The sequence below is a fragment of the Etheostoma cragini genome, chromosome 14 (genome assembly GCF_013103735.1).
Source record: "Etheostoma cragini isolate CJK2018 chromosome 14, CSU_Ecrag_1.0, whole genome shotgun sequence".
In the NCBI taxonomy this organism is placed as follows: Eukaryota; Metazoa; Chordata; class Actinopteri; order Perciformes; family Percidae; genus Etheostoma; species Etheostoma cragini.
In genome coordinates, this window is record NC_048420.1 from 13,101,891 (window position 1) to 13,126,053 (window position 24,163).

General features: G+C 39.9%; 1 protein-coding gene across 3 annotated transcripts; it reads left to right on the top strand.

Annotated features, from left to right (window-relative positions):
* The first annotated feature begins 452 nt into the window (after positions 1 to 452).
* On the top strand, positions 453 to 9,912 carry cibar1 (CBY1 interacting BAR domain containing 1). 3 transcript variants are annotated; one of them, XM_034892656.1, is made up of 9 exons: positions 453 to 654; positions 1,284 to 1,518; positions 1,631 to 1,699; positions 2,713 to 2,814; positions 3,165 to 3,170; positions 3,776 to 3,880; positions 5,485 to 5,598; positions 6,994 to 7,113; positions 9,583 to 9,912. In XM_034892656.1, exons 1-9 carry the CDS (start codon positions 626 to 628, stop codon positions 9,703 to 9,705), a joined length of 903 nt encoding a protein of 300 aa, XP_034748547.1. In that variant the 5' UTR covers positions 453 to 625; the 3' UTR covers positions 9,706 to 9,912. The 3 variants fall into 3 exon arrangements, with proteins under 3 accessions (XP_034748547.1, XP_034748549.1, XP_034748548.1); XM_034892658.1 differs by lacking the exon at positions 6,994 to 7,113; XM_034892657.1 differs by lacking the exons at positions 2,713 to 2,814; positions 3,165 to 3,170.
* The last annotated feature ends 14,251 nt before the right edge of the window (positions 9,913 to 24,163 follow it).

The following is a 24,163-nucleotide window of genomic DNA, read 5'->3' on the forward strand; positions in this document are numbered from 1 at the left end:
TATATATATATATAAATACATACATGTGATGTAAATGTTATATTATTTGACTAGTTATGATTGATCAACACAGGCTTTTTTGCATGTATTTGGTAAAGACGGATTTAGTATCATTTTGACTGCTATATACAGTCAGTTTGTTCAATGTATTGCAATACACTATACTGTTGATTATATGTTTAGTATGTATAACCTTAATCTGCAATGAAACTACTAATTAAAGATGTCTTATGAATGTGGCCTAAAAACTGTTGTTTTTAATGTTTCCTCTGGCGTACATTCTTTCCACTATGGCAAAACTATCCAAACAAACTACGTTTCCTCACCTTGAGCTGACTTTTTCCATCCTCTCAGGAGCTCCAAACTTTCCTCAATTCACAATAGAAGTTGTAGAACTTCAAGAAACAGAAAAGGGAGACGAGAAAAAGTAAAGTCAACCAACGCCTCAACTTCCCAGAATGCACTGCTCAAGCGGAACCGCCGGAGACTCCATGGAAACGACCGACTGGCGTGCTAGCTTGGTGGAAAAGAGGCATAGCCAGTTAGCTAGCTAGCATTAAATCTGCGTCCAGATAAACTTGGCTAAACACTGATTACATTTCAATTACTGCCGTTTCCTACAACGATGAGCCGTACACCCGATGCAAGAGCGAGGTAAGAGACACAATGCGTCAAACTAAATCCTCCGTTAACGTTCTTGCAGTGGAAATCTAGCTAGTTCTCTGTAAATTAACGTTAGCGTTTACAAAAATCAACCTCCCAAGTGTAGCGAGGATATCAGAGATCGGCTAGTTGTTAACGTGCGCTTTCACGCTTTTGCATTAGCTACAGATATAGCAGGGAACGAGTTAACAGTTCTTCATCAGTACATAAGGTGTAACCACAAGACGCCATTAATGGATCATGATAAGATTGTTTATGACCCTTCTCTATCAGCTAGCTAACGTTAATACAAGCCGTTAACACGGATTTCCGTTTAAAATCCTCAATATATAGCTCAAATGATAACGTTTATAAAATGTCCTTTTCTGAAAAGTCAACTAACACTAACTGTTACTAAATAAATAGGTTTTACTACACTCAGTGTCTGTATCAACAATCAGTCAGGATAAAACAATAGGTTGGCTGCCCCATATAACTATAAGTAGTTAGAACATTATAAACTCATGACTTATTGTACAAGAAGAAAATAATTGCAATCTCCTTCCTCTTAACAGGTGAGACAAATGCACTTGTGTGTCCCTATACACTATTTGAATACTGCTGTCCTTCACCCTCTCCAGGGACAACCAGACAAGAAAGATTCAGGAGAACATCACCAATGTGGAGAAACATTTTGGAGAGATGTGCCAACTGTTTGCTGCCTATGTCCGTAAAACAGCCAGGCTACGAGACAAGTCAGATGTCCTGGTTCGGGAAATCGGCATTTATGCAGACACAGAAACGCCACACCTGAAGAGGGGCATGAAGCAGTTTGCTGAACACCTGGCCAAGATTCAAGACTACCGCCAAGCTGAGGTAAAACTACAGTAATTTACTTCTTACTGCTTTGACTTCAATCCTAATTCCATATTAAACAGCATAAATGTGTTGTGAAAGATAGAACATAACGTAAAGTTATGCCTTACAGGTGGACAGACTTGAAGCCAAAGTCATAGAGCCATTAAAAAGCTATGGAGCTGTAGTGAAGCGTAAAAGGGTAAGTGTTCATGTGAGCAGCAGCAATGTTGACGTCTACACACGGAGTCTAGCTTGCTGAGATATCACATTTTAAACAGAGTTATACAGAAATGCAGCGAATGCTGTTCCCGCTGCCAGTGACAGAAAAAGTGCTTTAATGACGGTTAGTGTCCCTAAGTTGTGTTTGATTGCCGTATCAATTACTGCAGCTTTTTTTAAGTACACATTTCAAGATTAAATGTGCTCTGGCCTACAAGGATGCAGTAATTGTATCACTAAAATGAGAATGGGGGCTGAGGGGGCAGTTTACGTTTAGGGTTTAATTACCACTGCATGGCCACATGAGGGCAGTATTGATTTAATGATAGCATCCCACTGGCACATCAGCCTTTCCATGTGCCATTGTCCACATCTCCCCCTCTCCGTATCTTGTTTTAACCAGGAGGATTTAAGAAAATGTTCTACTAAAAACATATAGCAAGTCAATTGTTTCTTTGTGACTTTTTGAGTCTCTCGGATACAGTGTTGCCATACATTATAAAACTAGTCATGTTGCATTTTTGTCCAGTTGCCCCCAGTTGCAAAGTATTGACAAAAGATTGCGTCCTTTTTCTAGTATTTTTTTGTTTAAACTTACTTTCGAACTGCACATTTGCACAAATTCAAAGTAAGTGCCAAAACACACAAGACACTTTTTAACTTGTTAAGAAACAAACGGTCCGTTTTGAGATTGATTGTGATAGGTCATTTGTTGTACAGGCAGAGCATGACATATATCTTAAAAACAGGTGAACTTGGCTGTACTTGATTTTCTGCCAACGCTTAAACAATATATCACTTTAATATTTCCTTGCCTTAACATTACCAACACAAAAGCCTGCATGACATGGTGAATTTGAGGTCTTGATCTAGAAACACTGAGTTACATCAAGTGTTTAGATGATGTCTTGATATAAACTGACAAATAATTGACTATCATTGTTTATTCACGTAATGACTACTTAGTCCTTGTGTGCTCGTGCGTCCATGCAGGAGGATCTGAAGACGACTCAGAGTGCCAGAGACAGAGAAGCCAAACAGATGGCTCAGCTTGAGCGGACCAGGCAGAGAAACCCCTCAGACAGGCAGATCATTGTATCCTTGCCCTGTTTCTCAAATCCTCTAATATCCGACAAGAGACTTTCAATGTTACAATTACCTGTCTACTTTTTAGTGCAGGCAACATATGGGACAGCTTAATTTCTTGTTAGTTTTTTTATATTGACTACATGTTTTAATATAAATTAATATTGCAACAGGAAATTAAACTTGAATCCATTTTGACTGTTTGACAAGGTTTTCCTTTGCAGTATCTTCCCATCCACTTAATGCAATAACAATTTACACCCAGTTGCAGTGTGTAGGTCAGGATAAACTTGCAGTAGTAGTATAAACACAGACAACAGGCTATCATTTGTTTGTTTGTTCCTTGACCAAGCCTTCAGTCTCAGGTGTGTCCAGTGTAATCTGGGATGTATGACCACAAAGATGAAACACATTTCAGAATTACCTTGACAGTGAAACAACTCCAACAGAAGTCATTGAATATGTCGATATTTTCACAACTTTTTATTAGATTTGAAGCACATCATGAACATTACTTGTAACTGACTCACAAATATTCACTATAAACTATTTGTGTATCTTGGCATGTGTATAACTATACACGTGCAGCCTTTAGCAGCTCTGTTCATAAAGCTCATTCTCACTATGTGTGTAGTTAAGGTCTTACATTTGCATGCATGAGACACAAGTGTCAAAATTGCAGAAGCTATTGCTTTCCCTTACTGTTTAAAAAAGAAGCATTAGCATGTGCATATCTGAAGGGCTCTTTTCAATAGGTGCTGCAACTTTTGGTACTGCAGCTCAGCGGTTAGATGATATTAGCCTGGGTATCAAGTATTCATTTACCAATTAAGTAAATTAACAAACATAAAGGCATAATGTTGAATTTATGTTTACATACAGATTTTCTCAAAACTGTAGCTAGCCATAACCTCTCATGTTGGTCTAATATGTTTTGTATTATGTTGTATATTCACTTGTTGATCATTAGGCTGAAAGTGATCTCCAGAGAGCCACTATGGATGCCACACGGACGACCAGGCAGCTCGAGGAGACCATAGACGAGTTTGAGAAGCAGAAGATCCGTGACATCAAGGTCTACTGCACTGAGCTTACTATCTACATCAAATTAAGAGCAACAATTTTAGTGTTTGTAACTATATCTGTTTAAGCAGTGGGTGGCGATGAAGTAGAACCAGACAGTGATGGTATGTACTGTATGTAGGTACAAACAACACAACCACCATAAACAGGCATAAAACATCTTGGCAGCACACAACTAACAGATTAAGAACAATTACATCACAAATGTATACCCGTTTGTTTTTGCTTCAGGGAGCCTACTGTATATCTTCACCAAGAGGGAAGAGGAATGAATTCCTCCATGAGCGAGGGGTCAGAGCTTGACAAGATTGACCGTGCCTTCTGCAAAGCTTGTCTATCAAAGATCTTTGTTAGAAAGAGCAGCTGTGCGCCAATTATCGTCCTGTCCTCTGTAACGATTTGACAGAACTTTTGTATTATAATCTTCACAAAGACTGAAATCAAACAAAAAGTTGAAATGTAATCAATATTAGATTTGTAGAATAAAACCATCAAAGTCTTATCTACATTAAAAGAGTTAAGTCTGCGCAGGAAAAATAAATATTTTTGCAGATTTTGGATACATTGACGTCATGGGTCAAATTTTATATCAATCGCTGTTCCCAAGAACCTATAGCACTCAACCATCTCCACCACTGTGCCCTTGATTGTGGTAGGGAGAAGTGGATGCGGCCTTTTTTGAACATTTAACTTGAGGAAATGGCTTTCACACCACTCCAAGAAATCTGTCATGACTGGCTCATGATCAACATCTCCATCCTGGAGCAGACTGACTAACGTTGTCATCAAATTTCAAGAAATGCCTCTGTGTGGCTCCTACACTCGTCTGTTTACTGAACTTACAATAACGGGGACAAGATACACCCTTGTGGTGAGCCTGTGGAAGACAGTTTCTTTTGGGGTAGTCTTGCTTTGCCAGGACTTCCTCCACAGCACTGCGGAGGAGGGTCTGGCTAGTCTACACAGCATTCTGGGATGGGAGAAAAACGTACTGTGGTTTATTGGCAATTCTTATAACCAATCAGTCTTTGTAGGCAGGGCTAAGCGCTGTACGGAGCAATGGCGGCTCTGCAAAATAGCCTTGGTAACGAACTTGTTTTGGTGGAATATGTACATTCAAAGGTTGTTTTAGTCGTGCAACAAAAAACTCAGATGAGACAGATAGTCTAGCTAGCTGTCTAAAATAATTAATATCATTGTCCTCATAAATGGACCGGATTTCAAAAATGTCAACCCAAAGAAAGCGGAAGGTAACGGTCATCTGGTGGAATGGATGGATGGTCGTGGATATACACTACTTTTGAGATAAAACCCCCTTTGCCCTAACTGACTGACTGCATGTTATATTAATCCATAAGCCATTTCACCATGCCAATATCAAGATTAAAATTTGACAGTTAGTCACAGGTCTTTTTTTTTTTTTTTTTTTACACCTGTACACACATCTTAATATTTTTTGAGTTGTTTAAAACTGTTCTTTTACCATTTCAAAACTAATATTCATGTCTTGTGGCCACAATGTAGTTTTGTGATTCAGTAAAGTAGTTCCAAAGCCTACTCAGTACTAAATTATTATCCATGTCGTTCCCCTTATAGAAAATCTTTGGTGAGTTTGTGACAGTGGAGATGTCGTTCCATGCCAAGGCCTTGGAGGTCTACACCTTGGCCTACCAGAGCATTCAAAGTGTGGATGAGGAGGAGGACCTGGAGGTAGGCTGATGCTCTGCTTAAGGTTAACCATAGCCCAGTCATTCTAATTAGCCTGATAGTGTTTGTGCTAAGGAAATGTTAAGAAAATGCAAAGTTGGATGTAATTATTGACCTGACATAATCACCATGTTGCAGACAAACACTCTATATTTAAATGTGCCTGTGTACTGCGCTTGAGCTGATTAGTCTTGCTGTGCACTTGATTAACTTGATGGTTATATTTAACAAGTCCAAGCCCTCTTATTCACCCATTAGTCATCACCTCATTGCTCATACATATTTTCTAGTCCACACCCTTTAAGTCATGTGGTAACTTTAAAGTAACCTGCGGTAAACTCTTCACAATTCAGAGTCATAGCTAGCTACTTTCTTATGTTTACAGTGTGGTCTGAGAGGTTTGCTATTAGTATTTAAAGAGACAAAACATGTAGTTAGACAACAAAGGATCACAGACTTCATTTACATGTACATAATATTCCGGTTTTTGCCCTTATTCCAAAAAAAAGACGATAAGCTAAGCTGTTTACATGGCTAATAAAAGTGGAAATTCAACAAACCTTTTTTTTCAAAGTTTACCAGCGGTGGCGGACTTGTTGAACTGTGCGAACACAGCGTCCCGCTTTCGGTCCTTCAACCACCTTTTTGAAAAGGTTGTCATAGTGATGCGTGTGCATATCGAAAGACCTGTTAATATTCAAGTCTTTGGTAATGTTTAAAAGTAGCTGTGTTTCTCCTCATCGGGTCTGCAGCCTAAAAAACTGTTGGCTGGTTGGTTTGTGTCCAGCAACCATAGCAACGCACAGAATTACCATAAGCCTGCGCTGAAAACCTTGATTGAGACACATATTCCGAAAGTGGTGTATACATGTCCAAACAATGCCTCTAAAATTTGAATAATACCAGAATATCCCACGTCTTAATCGCAAAATGATAAATTTGGGAAAAGGCCTTATTCAAAAAGATTCAACCAGAATTTGCTGTTTACATGACCTGAATCCAATTCTGAATGTTATCATATTCTAAATAATAGTGGAATATTGATGTGCATGTAAACGTGAGCAAGGTTCCTTGTGCAGACGCCCTTGTGCTATTTGGCTCCACCCCTTGCTATTTCATCTGTTTTTCCACTGATATCTTCTCCCTTCCATTCCTATTGAAGTGAAACTCCTCACCCGGACAAGGCTGTTTTTCAATGACTCATTGTACAAAGATTGAATCATTTGAAAAAGGCACAATGACAAACATGAAGATAATCTTGATTGAGAGCTCTAGTGGAATTTATTTTTGATGGCAGTTTGCTGTGTTATCAGAGGCATTCCTCCAATGGGTGTGTAGGCATTTCTTCTATTCTCCTGTTTCTCTTTGGAAAAATATAGCGCCTACTGTGTTTGGCAGGTGTTCAGGAGTTCGCTGCATCCCCCTGACTACCAGTCACGCTTAGACATAGTGCGAGCTAATTCCAAAACCTCCCTCGATCACACCGGGTCCTTCCTGAGTACAACAGGGACCTCACAGGTAAGATACAGACAGTGGATAGATGCACTAATACAAAACCTAGAATTTGTCCAGGTTGACTAAGTTTTTGTTTCCGACATTGCTTTTTACATCTTTGACAGTTGCATAAATTACATTGTGATGATCTCGATACTTTGTGAAATCAAAAGATTCCCTTCCTCCTTTTTCAAACCCAGTAGTCTTCCTCATACCAGGCTGGTGTTCAACAACGTATCAGTCAATCTTATCAGTTGTGACAAAGTTTATACCCAGCATCACCCCAGCCATCGTTTAGTTTACGTCATTACAAGCCAGTCACATCATGCATTTCCTCCCACCTTCAGAGTTCAACCCAGCATCTTAACAGTGGTACTACACTAACTTGTGAATTTATAGGATTGCCTTCTAAAATGTCTGGGCACCTAGTCTCAACATTCTCACTAAATGAGGAGTATAGTTTGATATCTTTGAAGAACTGTCTTCTTTAGGTCTCATAGGGTGTGTTCTAGTTGGGTTCAACTGATTGCTGGGATCAATCCTGACAGATGTCCCTTCCCTTTCCGCTATCTCCGCTATCGATTTTGCAAGGGCATGGTTGCTTAGCACCGCCTTGGATGGTTATGATTGGTTTAAAGAAATACAAACAGAGCAAATTCCCCAATCACAGAACAGTTAGGCGGTGTAGCCAGACCATAATTCAGCACTGTGGAGATAGGTCTGGCAACATGAGATTAATTCAGGTCTTGGATCTGGAGATGTCCAGAGGCCTGTACTACAAATCAAGAACATGCTGTCTTCAATGATACCTCACACAAGACTCCTTAAACAATTCAAAAAGCATGAAAAAGGGGGAGTTGCCTGAGTACATAGGCATGGCTCAAAATCACATGTAGACCACAAAGATAAGTTTCATGTAAATCAGATGAGGTTTGTCGTATGGGGCGGATTTTCTGTTTCCAGCGGGGGGCGCTATGACCAAAATTCGATTTTGGCCTATAGTCGTTGTCAGGCCTAGACTCTTGTCAAATGTGAGAAATGTTGGGCAGATATGACAATGGACTAGTCTGGCTATCACCAGACCAAGCTCAATAGAGTTGAGATTGAGCATTCAGACCAACGATCCAGGTGACGTAGAGGTAACAGCAGCATTAACGGGTTGCTGTTTCTGCGCTTGGGTAGCAGACATGTTGAATGTAAACAAGAAGCTGTTTGATCGCTTCTTTATCGTCATTGTGTTAAACCCACCAATAGAGAACAAGGTAGATAAGCCAATTTGTGATTGGTTACTTGCAAAATTGTGAACTGAAGCAGGAGAATTAACAAGCAGGTTTCCAGACCAAGCTGCAGGGCTAAATGAAATCGCCGGCAGAGTGGGCGAGGTTAACCCAGTCTAACAATGTACACTAAAGTTACAACCTCTTCGTTTATCGATAAATGTCCGCCACCCCCACACCGTTTGACAAAAAGTTATTTTTAAGGTGTTGAGATGATACAGACTTGTAGCCCATCAGATTAAATCTCTAGGAGGAACTTGTTAAAGTATAGCACGTTGACACGTTGGTCTACTTCCTGTTGCCACTAGGGGGCGCTATGACTGAGTCAATTTTGGTTAGTAATGTCCTCAGGGTTAGAGTCTAATGAATCATGAAAGGTTCATTAAAGTAAGAAATGGTCAAAATCACAAATTTCAAACTTTCAATTCAAAATGGCGCTAATTCCTGAAACCCTTAAAATATGTACGTTTCACCAGGTTTGATGTGAGGGCCAATTTGGGTGATTTTGTTTTTGAGTATGTTAAGCCCCTCAAAAAGGCAATTCATTTCCAAGAAGAAAGAAGGAATAATAATTTCTTCAGTTTCAATAGGCTCTTGGCCACTGTCGGCGCTTGGGCCCTAAATATAAAAACATTGCCAATGTGTATTGATTGGTCAGTAGGCAGTGCTTTTTCACCAGTTGATCTCTAATCTCCAACAGAACCTGCTACCGACCAGGCAAGGTGTTAGCATAAGTTACCACAGCAATTTAACCCGAGAGCAATCGATCCATCTTTGTGATACCCAAAACCCTGGGTTGACACAGCTTGAGATCAAACTCCTTGATTAGGTTTGATTTTATCTGTGGGGATCTGCAATCACTGTTAAACAACAAACACAGTTAGAGAAGTGGATTGCGGAGCCTGTTTACATGCTTGATTTAAAAAAAGGAAAACTACTAAGGTAAAACAAAAATGCATATAGCCTCGTGCTTAGATTATACACATGCCATGATATGAACTTCAACATGTCAGTCCTTCAACATATAATACAGTAATTTACTACAAATAGACAAATGTAATCTAATGAATTTAGTGCATATTGGGGTGTGTTCACATCTGTACTTGTATTGCTCCGAAAGAAACGCTCAGGAAAAAACTGCGAAAGCACAAATTATGTTTAATGACTGCCTGCTTATAGTTTTAGTTGCATAGTGACAGTTTATTTGTTGTCACAGCAACAAAGAGCTTCCAGTTGGCAGACAAGAAGAGAGGAGGAAGACGACGAAGACGACGAAAAAGATGATTCTGAAGTGGAGGAAGACGAGGACGAAGAGGAGGAAACAGATGATGAACATTGATTTTGTTTGTCTTATTATTCTGTGTTTGTCTGTATGGAACAATATGATATCAAAAGATGTATTGCTGTTTTTTTAATCTTGTTAAAGAAAAGCTGTGTCATTGCCAAAGTCACCTCACAAAGTATTGTAGTGTAAGTGTGTTGTAGTTGTGTCATGCTTTATAAGAGAACATATGGTCCTTTACTAATGTTTGTCTTTGAAATTCAAGCAAATTGTTGTCTTATATATTTTTATAGAACATACCGATATGCACATTTCATACTCATGCATTTTATTGAACCACATATTCATCTTAATGAATAAAAAACAAACAAGTCTTAACATTTTGCATTGTTTAAGTGAACATACATTTCTATAATAAGCAGATGGTTTACCCTCACTTTGCATAAAAATGGCAGCAGAGAGATTGTCATTTCAGAAAATGTTTATAGTGTGAATCCGCCTAGGTGACAGTTACGGGACAACAGCAGTTAATAGTGACTTGTCTCTTCCACATGCAGGCAAATGTAAGTGTATGTGAGAGAGAGAGAGAGAAAAGTGAGTGAATGGCTCCTATAACTATCTTGCATGAGTCAGTCAACGCATTTATCATTCCTCATCTGCCTGTGTCATGATAAATACTTTTCTTCCCTTGGACTTGTACACACACACACACACACACATTACTGGTTTCTATCATATGTTTGACTAATAAACATATGTCCAGTTACACAAATGCACAAACTGAATTCATGGAGAGGAGAGCTGTGCATGAATTCAGACATTTTCAATAAAGGGGTACCAAAACATCCCTTACAGCAATCTCAGTGACAGATAAAAGCTGCGTAGGTGGTGTCATCAACCCTCGGCGCAACAGCACCTTAATGCATATAAAGGTTAATGTTTACGCAAACACAGGCACAATGACACGCTCTCGTACCAGTTTTACTTTGGTGTACTGTGGATCTGAATGGCCTGCGTTGCAATGAGTCATCATCTATAAAAGGTAGGTGTGTGTGTGTACGCTTTTACCACTGGTAGATAAACCTAAAGGCTCCACTCCCTGATCACAGAGTGGGAGAATGGACGTTGACAGGTGAGAGAACAGGGCCTAAAATATAAGGAAGCATGTGAGGCAAGTGATAAAAGAAAAAACAGTCTTCCAGTTAGCAAAGAGTCAAAGGTATAAAAAGGAGGCAAAAGTAAGTTATGAGTCATTGACTGTATAATGGCAAGAAACAAAGGCTAAGAAACAAACAAGGATACCTATGCAAAGCACCAGAAGTGGAGAGAAAAGGAGGAGTACCGAGGGGTTGAACAGCTGAGAGGTCAGTCATAACCCCGGGTCCTTATCGTTGACTGTGACTCAATGCCCCTCAGCAAAACAACACGGTGTGTGTGTGTGTAAAAATACAGTAATGTACGTGTTGATGTCAATAGACATGCATGTCTGCCACAGAGTCCTACAGTACAGTTGTTTGGAATATTAAATACAGTGCAGTGCTGGCGGCTGTTAAAAAAATCAAGAGGCTGCATAGCAGGAGTGTGACTCACACACTGACTCACTGACAGTACTGCCATGCCGTGTGTATGTTTCTGTGCATGTGTGTGTCTCACACTCTGGTTCCTCTGGGAGACTCACTGTGTCTTGCTGGTGTTCTAAAAACTCTGAACAGTCTCACAAACCCTGGATTTCACACCGGCAAACAAGGTTACATATGCATGTATGAGGGAATGTGTGTGTGTCTTCCTTCCTATAACAACATGTGTTGTGCATGTGCAATGGTCAGGCAAAAGATCTGTACACTGCACTGATAGCTCCCACTTAAATGTTGATCTTTGTGGGATCTTTGTCACATTGCGAAAGAAATCATCAGAAAGCAGAGCATGTAATATATAGTATTTTATATATATATATATATATATATATATATATATATATATATATATATATATATATATATATATATATATATATACATACATACATACATACATACATACACACACACACACACACACACACACCATGTACAATTTTCAACCATTTTGTCACCTCAACCTGGCAACCTATAACCCAGTTGCGCAGTTGATCTCTGCGCAAGCTTTGCGGAAAGTTCAGACCTGTAAGCGAGCCGATAAAAATGACAAGTGAAAACGGGTTTCCCGCAAAGAAATAGAAATATAGCTGTAAATTTCAACAGTGTAAAATTTTACCTTGTCACATTGACACCATCCACGCTTTTTGTAAATCGTGTTGCATTGATTTTAATGCAGCGCATGGCAAGGAACGTGACATTACCCAGCACATTAAATCACAGTAGCACCATTGTGCAGAAGATGCAAGCTAAACTCAAGATGGCAATGTTAGTAGCACAGAAAAATGTTACTTTCGAATTACTCAGATTAGCAATGCTAGATTTACAATGTGGTAATGTTAGCCTTCTAAGAAGAAAGATGATTAAAATCAATTCAACAGATAATTTGATATACTGGGCAATGTTTCTGGGCAGCACTTTCCCTTTGAGATTGGGCAACATCATTTCTACGTTTAACTTTAAAAAAAAAAAAGTGCAGTGTTTCTGTGATGTTTTTTTGTCAATACATTGCAAATCAAAAATATAAAGACATATTAAGTTATGTTTTCATTTACACTGCAGTATAAATACAAATAACAGTACACTTAACAGTACTTTTGTGTACTTAGTAAAAGTCTTAGATCTTTGAGTTCAGCTCATGAAAAATAGGGGCAAAAACAATATATATAATTTTGTTCAGTGTATAACTCCTCTCTCCTCAGAAGGATGTTGTGGATGTGCATGTGTGTGTGTTTAAGCTAGATTGCGTGTTTTCATGTGTAACTGCAGAACTGCTGCTGTATGTGTGCTTCCAGTAATGCGTTTGCGATTACCAAGATGGGAGACCTAGAGCTGCCTGGGAATGTCTTAACCCACATGTATACAACAACGGCTAATCCTCCCATTTCCTGATTTATGCACCAACATGAAAGGCAGTGTACCTGTTGTCAAGGGCAGTAAGTCATAACAGTTATTGTACAGCATCCTTGCTGCATTCCAGGATCGCAGGTACAAACATTAATCAAGGAATGGCTGCTTTAAACAAACATAGAATTGTAAATCTATATTGGTACTGTGTGTGTCAACGTCGTGCCGATGTGGTTTTCTACAGTACATCATGTAGTGGTGATAAAGCAGAAAGTGACTTCTTATTTACTTTCCAATGCATGATAGTGGTGTCACTTGGATATCCCCGCTCGGCATAAATCACCGTCTGCAATGAATAAAAGGGAAGTGAGAAACTTGATGAGTGTGTGAGTATGTGATCTCTACAGACTGATTTTAATTTATGGTTAGGCTACATATCTAGTTATATATCCTATCCACAGAAATAAAAGACCTATAAAAAGGCCAACCATGCAAGAAGATTCCTGCCCACACTCGTCACCTCTGCATTGGTTTTATTTGGTATTATACATATTTCACCAAATTGTGGATCATTCATTACGATGTGCCAGCGTCTTTTAATTGAAAAGTTTGCTTTTTTGTGCCCTGTCTGAGTATCCAAAAACAAACTATGGAAGACTTAGAAGGGGCTTTTTCCACTTTTGAGTTTCAAAATGTACTTATTCAATGCTGTGTTTAATTGTTCATCAACATATCCTCTGTGTTTAAATCTTGTCTTCAAAGTATCCACTTGCTGTTCTTAAAATTCTGGTGTGCTACAGATTGTTGTGTAGTCTGTGAAATTGACTAATGTGGAGGGCATTTTTAATATACTGTGGGTGTGAATAAAAATGCAGAGGTAAAACATATGTGTAAGGGAATTTTCTCTTTTCTTTGGAAATCAACCCCAGGTTTCTGCCAGGTGAGTGGTGAGTGTGTCAACGGTTGAACAACCACTTCCTAGAATAAAACTCCTATCAGCCATACTGTATCAGTGCCACAGTCCATCACAATCAATATAAAATGTATATGAACTTGAACTCCATAAATAATTTTGGAACATTGATTAATTGAACCATTGACTTAAATGTTATGCAAAATGTGCAATCATTTAAGCACTTTAGATTGCAGCCACCTTGTGCTTGTTGCCTACTCAATAATGCATCCTCATGTGAGTCAGAAGCAGAAGATATGAAGCAGAAAGACAATCAGACAGGCAGAACACACGGTGACTATTTTTTGTTGTTCATCTTACATTTATAGGACTAACGCATGGAAAAAATACAGTGAATGCAGTAGTACTAGGGACATACTGTATTAAAATTCAAAGCATATACAGTAGGTATTATTTAAAGGGATGTCTCCATTATGATATAAATATTTGTCTTTCGTTGCTCTACAAAACAGAAGGCAGAGGCTGCTACAAGCCTCATGTCTCAGGTAAGTCATATATTTCACAAGAAAGTGTGAAGTGGCTGAGTGTGCACACCGGGTCATGAGGAGTGAGGAAAAAAAGATTATGTCTTCCCTCTTGCACAACAAAGACAGCACTCTCCTTCCACATTCTGAAAATGATGAACACAGTGTTTCCCTTGAATGCTGCAGCACCCCCCTTCTTGTCCCCAGGCTGAAAAATAAAGTGAAAGCAAAGACAGAATGTGACATGAGACGCTGTCAGGCCCAGTCCGGGTCAACCGTGGGGGGATTAAAGCTGTGTCTGGAACCACCAGAGTCACTGACTGATGTGTTAAGTGTCTCTCAGGGACACTTTAGTACTTGACAGCATGGAGAGGAAGGAGAGGACAGTGTGTGTGTGTGTGTGTGTGTGTGTGTGTGTATGTGTGTATGTGTGTGTGATTTATCTAAGGTTGAGAAGAGTCCATCAAGCGAGCTAGTCTCTTGAGAACATCTCATCTGCTTTCAGACTTTACTGACCTCTCCATGCTCCCTTACTGAGTATCACACGTCAACCAACCTGATCCAGCAGTCTAACCCTGTCTTTTGAAACTATACACCAACACAGGATATCATGGGAGCATCAAAAAGTACAAACAGAAAAGAAGACAGACACTGAGATTTTCACAAACAGCCACAAGAGGACACAAAAATGTCTCTCACACACACACACACACACACACACACACAACAAGACAGCCTGGGAACAGCCAGTCCACTAATGAGGTCTATCCCATGAGGATTTTGTACTGCACAGAGGAATGCAGACCCTCTGCTCTCATGACTGACCTGCCTTGAAACACACACACGCGCACAGACACACAGACACACAGACACACAGACACACACACACACACACACACACTTTAATGTTGGAGAGCTGCACTCTTACACACAAATGAGAATTGATATAAGGGATCCAAGAACAGGACACTTGTTATTAGGTAGGTACTGCATTAGAAACACATAACAAGCCCACTGGGGAATGTGACACTAATTTGAGACCAGAGCAGATAGAGGCAGGAAGAAGGGGGGCAACGGGCTGAGAAAACAGAATGAGATGATGAAATAAATAAACAGGGGCACAGACGGGTCAGAGAGAGAAAGCCATGCAGAGAGAGAGAGAAAGTTATGAAGATATGAATCCCAGTTTTATTTGCACTTAACATTTGTTCTCGGGATTGGCTCGTGGTTTGGATGTGAGAGACAACTTTCGTGAGTTTACTAGAACAGATCTGGTGTCAGAAGCAGACAGACCCCATCTCGGGTGGCCTGTTGATGGTGCCTGCTGCTAGCTGATAGACGGACAGCATGGGTGTCTATCTCAGTCACGACTCTCTCAGAGAACAAAAGAGTGAGTTCTTCACTCTTCAGTAAAAGTAAAAGTTTGAGATGATTACTTTGTGTGTGTTAAGTGGGTCTTTTCAAAGCCGGTGCACCAGCAGTTGCGTCGCCAATTCAACAGAAACTCTGTGGTCAACTACTGTATGAATATAAGCAACGCTAAATTTGAGTGCTTAGAGATTTGAAATCATTCATATGAGAAACCGCAATGGACTTTGTGGTTTTAGTTGGAAAATTAAATTCTCTAACTTCTATTATTATCTTGTGAGGTCTTTGAAATATTTCATAGAGCTCAGACTGTGTATAAAAAGGAAGACAAAGAGCCAACAATAATGCTAGCAGCTCTGTGGGGCTGTAATTAGGCACAACAGTGCTGGGGGCTAAAGATGCATGCAAACATTCTGATATTTGGTAGGTATAATTTTTACCATGGTCACCATCTTAGTTTAGTGTATTAGAAGGATAATATTTGCTAATTACACCTAAACACAGTTGAGGTTAATGACAATGTCATGACTACACCGGTATTTGTTCATATTTTGAAATCAGGGGAGCCTCCATACCAAATGTCATGACAACCTACAAAGGTTAACCTCATGGTGGGACTAGAGAAAGATTTGGGGGCTCACCAAAGTCAAGATTTAACATCCAAGTGCCATGAATATCTGTTGAAAATGTCAAAATTATCGGCCAATTAAACGTGGAGATATGTTGCTGGATAAGTGAGAACTTTGATCTGGATTAAAATTTAGGAGATTACCAAATATCATTTGGATTCATCCTCTGGAGACCATGAACATTTGTACAAAATTCCAACACGGATATCCCTAGAACCATGTCTCTAGTGTAGCTTTAAAAAAGGGTTAAATATTAATACTTTGGGCCTCTCTGTTGAGCATTGTGATCTGGTTACTGTTAATTACAGTATGATATGTTTCATTAATAATATGTATAGCATTGTCTGTGTGATGACAACTACCCAAAAAATGACAGTATGCATCCACTGTGCAGAAACACTAGGGTCCTGCTAATTGTCCCTGTGTCAGCCATGCGTAACACTATGTCACAGCCGCCACGCATGCTGAATGACTCGCAGGCCTTTGTTTTGGAAAATGTGGCAGGGGTTGCCATGGAGCTTGTGTTTGATCCATTGTAATTAACCAGGCCCATTGATTGCACAATGCTTCTCCCTGGCTCGTCTCCATCAGCGGGCAGCCCTGACTGAACGTCTAATCATAACCGTTTACGCTGTCGCCTCCCCACAATGATTTGTCCTTACATGGCCTAACTGGGATGAAAGGAGCACAGGAAGTAAGGGGGGGGGGGGGGGGGGGGGGGGGGGGGGGGGGGGGGGGGGGGGGGGATCATTAAGAGGCTTTAACAAAGCTGAGGTGTATGGTTTGAAAGGAGTTGCGATTCAGAGCTCAAGAGAACTGATAAGTGTTAACTGATTACTCGGTGTGTGTGATTGTGTGTGTGTGTGTTTGTGTGTGTGTGTGTGCGCTTTCCTGATGAGAGTTCGATGAGGAAATAAATACCACTTTCATATGTGTGTGCATGAAGCTACAGTCAGTAGTTGATTAGCTTAGCTTAGCATAAACACAGCTTAACAGGGGGAAGTAACTAGCCTGGCTATGTTTAGCAGTGAAAAACTCTGCCTATTAACCCATTTACAACTACCTAAAACCACTCCATTTGTTTTTAGGTGTGTGTAGATGTGTGCGTTTAGTTTACTTTTTGTATGGATTGTGCAAGTGAGACGTAACATGTTAATTTTTGAGCTTCTGACATAGCCAGGCTAGACGTTTCCCCTTGCTTCCACTTTTTATGCTAAGCTAACTTGGCTGTAACTTACAGACAGATATGAGTTGTATTAACCTCTAACTCTCTGCAAAAAAGCGAACAAGCAGATTTCCCCAAATGCCAGAATTATTCCTTTAGTTGCATGTTTAGGGGAATTCCTGGTGTTGTATATGTATATTCTTGCAGCCACAGTGTTTTATCATGACTCTAATTTCTCTGAAATCCAGGCACTTTATACATGTTTATGGTTTCATACTGAGGAAGTTGTAGGTGACCACATCTCTCTGTAAATGTGTCCTTTGTCCCTTAGTAGTCCTGTCACTGTGTCCTAATGCATGTCATGCAGCCTGGTTTAAAGTCAATTAGCCCTGCTTCCTAACCCCAGGGTGACAATCTGGGGCTCACATGTCCCATCAGGGCTGACCTTCACATGAGGGACTGAGCCAACACTCACATATGGCCGAGCCCTAGGGTGGGAAACAGCCTACTCTGGCCAAGGACAGGACTGTGCGTGAAGGGTGGAGGGATAGATATGAGGGTGACCATGTAATCTCTAGAGAGCATACAGACATGGCAACTTTTTATTTCCAATGATTCTTGTTTTTGATGAAATCATACTGAACACAAATAAAAGTACTAATATGAACTTAATCTGAGAATAATCTATAATGGATGTCCAGTTAAACTGATTTTTACTGTCCTTTGAACCTGCCCGCTAAATGATTAAAGCCATTAAATAGAATCTAGACTATATAGATATAGTAGGTCCCATGACTTGAGTTTGGACTATCCCAGAGCTGCTGCAAAAGCAAATTTATTACCCATCATAAAGCTACTGGACATGAGGAGGTCCATCAAATGCAGCTAATATGGACAAGATTTTTTTTTTAAATGCGTATTTCAGGCTGAATAACAAGAGCTTATCTGTCAGAGGAGATTCCTGTGTTACAAAGTTAATATACATAACACGTCTTAAGCCATAATGCATTTTCACAAGCTTTGGGGGTCAGTAAGCGGGGACTTCCTTGGAAACCGAAGGCCTCCCAGTGTTACAATTCAATAAAAGCATGGGAATGTGTGTGTGAGATGGCTCTCTTCAGTAAAACAAGGTGTTTTTAATTTGACGGTCTGTTAAATTGAACTGAATGGAAAAAACTTTCCTGTAATGCAGCAAATTGCTTCGGCTAGCTTTTCCTATCAGGGTTTACTGCAGTGTTTGTTTGTGTGTGTGTGTGCGTGCGTGTGTGTGTGTGTGTGTAGTTTTTGAGCGCTGGTGGCTGCACAGTTGTGCAACTGCAGCCCATTTGCCCAAAGCAAATAGCAACATTCTAAGAAAGAGGAAAGGGGGAGGGGGGGGGTTGTGCTTTAGCGAAGGTTTTTCGCATGTTTTTTCCTTTCTGTTTTCCACCAATGTCATTCGCGTTTAATCTGCGGGGCTTGCACAATTTTCTGTTACATTTGATGTTGAGCAACACATTGATAAAGGTCACAAACAGTCGTGGCACTCCCTTCAAAAACACCTCACTAAAATGCAATGGGGCATGAGTATGAATCCTGTGCAGAACCACTTTAATAGTGTTTTAATCATAGTCTAAAATGACAGGCTATTGCTGGCTCTTGCGATATTTGAAAAGGTCATCTGGTTTGCACAAATGCCTTGCTAAATAGGTGTTGGCTCAACTTGTAAGAGCCTGTAAGTCTGCTTGCATTCCTGTATAACCATAACCTCTGGAAGCCACAGGTTGCCAGGGGAAAGCCTCAAGCTTTCTGCTTACATGTCTGAAAGGTAAAAATGTAAACTATAAGAACAAAATGATGTGACAAAAATTCACACATTGCACAAAAAAGCATTATGCATTAAAATGACCAACATAATTTAAACTAATTTAGAACAAGAAAACTTATAAGCCAATAGCTGTTCTATGTTGATTGTTATTGCATATAATTAAATTTATTTTAACCTCCAATAAAACCTGACTCAACCACAGCAAACAGGAAAACGGAACACCTGTGTTGAAAGACAAATATGAAGGATGACGAAACAGATGTTTCGGTAACAAGGTAACCCTGTCAGCGCAGGAGTCAACAATGAACAATGCAAAGCGTATGCGTATTTGTGTGTGTTTTTGTGCAGTTGTGACGGGATAATAGCCCCTAAGCCTTCTATGGAAATGTATTTTTAGTTTACTGACAGGGCCACAGCCAGAAGGATTTTACCAGAAGGCTAATGGCAGGAGGTGTACGTTGGGGAACACCAACCACGTTCTGATTTTGGATTCACTCTTTCAATTTCCACTTCTGTTGAAGCTGACCACAGATCTGTAACTGTTATTACCTTTGCAAATGGGAATCCTGTGTTTACTGACCACACAAACACCAGCCAGTGCCTGGTACCAAGATTGCTTACAGTCACTAAGCACACATATGTTCGCCTGTTAGTTGGTACACTTCCCCATGTGGTGACATACGGATGTCTGTTCCTCCTATAATCAGGATGTAAGTCGGTCATCTGTTCAGCGGTTCTACTCTGCCCAGTCTAATGCTGTTGGAAAACCATCCTGTTTAATCGCCGCATGTCCGTAATTAGTGTCCTGTGGCGACAGTGCAGAAATGAGCAATGGTGGTTTTGCAATGTAATTATGGAATCTGGCTTTGAAACCAGCACTGATGTTTGTTCTGATGTCTGTTTTGCACGACATAAAACCTAATGTTTGTTGTGAGGGAAAACACAACTTTCTGTTGGTTTATGTCTATTATCTACACAGTTGTAATACTTGTAAACTGAGGAAAGAATTTCTCCTCATTTATACACACCCTCGAAGTCATTTTATGTATTGTGTAAAGAGAAACTACTTTCAATTGTATGTTGTGTAATGTTCAGTGCAATGCAGATGTGGGTAGTTTTTACATGTTTGCGTGTGTGTATGTTTGATTGTTAACATTATGCCCTCTTAGCTTTCACTAACTCTCTTTTGGTATAGTAATGGTCTGCAAATAGCTCTTCGAGATACATGATGCAAAATATGTCTCATCTGTAACCCGCTCCACTGAACACTGAAAACCAAGGTCACATTTTAATCGGCTGTAGCATAGCTGCGATACTCTCACATTCCCAGTAATGATGGGTTTCCAAGCTGAGCAAATTTCCGAACCACCCGTTTATCACTTGAGTCATCTTGCCTCGTGCAATCCTTTGTCTGCCATCCCTATACAAGGCATAACCCACAGACAGTGGAGCCTTTTGAAAAGCAGCAAATTTGAAATGCAAACATGTTCTTTTTTTTGTTTGATTAATGCCCCAGACCACACACTGCGTGGGGGAGCAGTGGAATTTTTCTCCTTAATAAGCATGTTTCAGGTCGAAACAGGCTGTGGTCCTTTTATTCATATTCATGTTGCAGTGTCTATGAAAACAGGCATGTCTGAATCATCATAGCACATCACAAGGCAACAGTATATGGATGGTTACTTCAAAGTGAGTCCCAACATCAAATTCCAAATTATATTCATTATTTGACTCTATGGAGCATTTGTTTTTTTCCAAGCCTTACAAAATTCCCAAACCACCTCAACGGGTTCCTTACGACGCAAAGGAGCAGCGGCTCCCCTCCAAGCTCCTCAGGGATGACTGGTTTGCTGGTATAACTGTTGTGTGCATCTAATAAATCTCTTCTGATTTCATGTTTGTTAGGCTACTTATGAGATACAGTGCACAGTGTAATGTAAAACAAGAATAGCCACAGCTTTTCACATCTTGACATTTGCAGGCCAGAGTAGCTGGAGATATTAGCTGAAGTGTAAAAGTGGTGATATTGCCAGCCAAGAAAATTCTGAGTAGTGCACAGGAGGAAGATAAGGAGGAAAATATAGGAGAAGGCAGTAAACTGGAGAGACCAGGCAGGTCAAAGTAGGAGAAGACCACAGAAGGAGATCCAGAAATAAGTGAAAGAGAAGAAGGAAAGGAAGAATTGACTGTGAGGGATGAAGAGGAAGCTGTAGCTTCAGAGAGAGGGACAGAGGCAGGGAGTGTTCAGGGGGAGGCAGATGAAAATGACAGGGAGGAAAAGGCCTGCTGTTAGCCCTGGACCACATGGTTTGTTTATATTCTCCTTCCATACAAATAGCAGTACAGTAGCATAACATGTTTTCAGTGTTTGGCAATTTCCGTTTGGTTGTATACGTTATAGGGGTTAGATATGTAAAGATTTACATATGTACAGTACATAAATTATCTAATGATGTTCGGCAGTTTCTCTATCCAAGCATTTGTTTGATCATAATTACTGATAAAATAAGACACGTTATGTTCTATTTTCTGTTCTATTTGTCTGTATCAGCAAATATGATCAAGACATTAAATGCAATTTCAGCAAAATTCAATTTTATTTATAGTATCAAATCGTAACAAGAGTTCACTCTTCTAAAGACACTTTACAGATAGAGTAAGTCTAAACCACACATGTACAAAGACCCAACAAATCCCCCAAAAGCAAGCATTCGGTGCAACAGTGGTGGTGGGCAGAAACCTCAGACAGACCCAGGCTCTTGGTGGGCAGCCATCTGCCACTTCCAGTTGGGAAACAAATGGATACAGCTATGCAGATATAGAGAATAATGATTCATAATAATTATAGCAGTTGGTATGATGAACGGTGGCACTTTTAGTAACAATGAAGATAATGGAACTATGACTGGATGACTAATAGTTGTAGGAGTTCATGGCGTAGCAGGGTGTTGCGGGGCATAGTAGGGCACAGCAATGTATTTATATATAAGGGTTCCTATGTACAGTCTTTCCCTGCCACCCTGCAAAAATCTCTTGCTACCCCTTTGCCACCCCATGTAAATGTGTATGTGTTTTCATATATGTGTTGTATTTCACATAATGTCCCTCTAAGTGAGAACTTTCCCATGGATAAAACAAGGATTTAGTCATAAACAAATCCCTTTCAACAATAAAAGCATTGGCTATGAGGCAGACAGACATTTTTATTTCCCTTTTCTTCTGCCACAGCTCTTGGACAATAAAACACAGTGTGTGGAAAGAAATATTAACACTGGAAAGTATGCTCATCCCTTGAATTTTACATTCCACCTTTCCTTTCAGATATCTCGTCTTGACACCGTGTATGTGTCATTGCATCCCTCACAGTGCTACTAGTCTGCTTCTTCCTTTCTGTATTTGTATGCACTGTATTTGTCACTATATTAATAACAGTTTGTTCTTGTCAAAACCTTTCCCTCTGTATTGCTTGTAGTAGGCTGGAGAAGGACAAGTAGTGCTAAATATAGAGTCTACTCAGCTCCTTGGCTTGTCCTGATATTCTTTCCAATCAATGGTATTTTCATTGCACACCAAAAGCAATATGAAACCAACACATGCCACACTACTTGTTCAATCGTATTTCCTGTGATTTGATCATATATATTATTTTTGCTTTAACGTTTTGAACTCACCAATACCATTGAAACGGATGGATGTTTGGTTTAAAAGGAGGTGCAAGTGCTCCATTTCAGTTAGCTGCTTCTCTACTTTGACAGCCTAACATTTACACTTCTTAAAATACAAACCGCTCTAGACGTTCTCGAAGGAGGTCAATAGATCAAATACTGAGTCACTATCTATTCAAAGTGACTGGATGAAACCAAACACCAGAATCTCCAAATGAAACCATAAAACAACATTAACTACAGCACAGCCTCCACTCTCCAGACAGTTAAACCATTTTGGTTAAAGATTTCTGGCTTTGATGCAGGTGATGTTTTTACACACTTAGCAAGGCACTTGGCTTTAGATGAGTTCACAGTTACTTCATTCTTTCCTGTATAGGCTCCTCAATAATGTAACATTATACGATGCCCCCGACTCTGAAGTGCGTTTGATCTATGGCTCCTTGGAACACGTTCTGTCTACTCAAGGTTAGATCGTTTCATTACATCCCATCAATCATTCAGTGATGTAAACATCCCCTGAGCATAACGTTTTGCCAAATGCCCTTTACATAGCGAGCTAACGGAAGGAAGAGAGACAGGATGGAAAAGAGAGTAAATGCACGAGGAAGAGAGAAGAGAGATGATAACCAGAGAGTCGGAATGAAATATCCTGACTGAGAAGTAGATAGAGATTCGGCGAGTATCCTGTTCTCCCAGTGAGAACAATTTGTTTGGGCTGGACAGGAAACAAGGCAGTACATCTGGACAAATTAATCCTAAATACTGTATACAATATCCTTCTTCCTGAGCTGTGTTGGACAGGTTCTTTTCTCCAGAGACGATTGTCTCTCTCTGCAACTAGAACTTCACTTTGAGTTACTGTATCAGTACTATTTACTATTTTACAACTATTTACGTTTATACATATACAGTATTACATTGTGGCTGCCCTACCTATCAACAACAATAACACTGTACAATGTCACACAATTAATTGCTGAGATCTGAGAATGCAGTTACTTCCCTAAAAAGAAGTCTGACCAGGCAAAAAAACATGAACAGTCATCACCAAGACAATATACTGACTCACTTATCAGAGAATAAAGTCAAAAGTCAGAACTGCACAGTGACATGTGTCAAACTGAGTTAGGACAAACTGGCTACCACTGAAAACCATCAACGTTTTACAGATTCTGATATTTACTGAGCAGCATCGCTTAAAATGCTTGCACATGATATACAACTAACTCTTAGCAAAAACTTTGCATAAACTGTCTTATATACTCACCATCCTTTGCACAAAAAACATTCCCCACTTGATTTTTACGCTTATTCATTTACATTGCAGACATCACAGACTCAACTTTACAGTGAGCTGTATTTCCCTGGTTTAGAAAACGAAGTAGTTGACAACAAAAGAAGACTAAGATTATCGTACAGGCTGCCTGTTGATACTGTGTTTTTGTTGAAAAACACCTGGA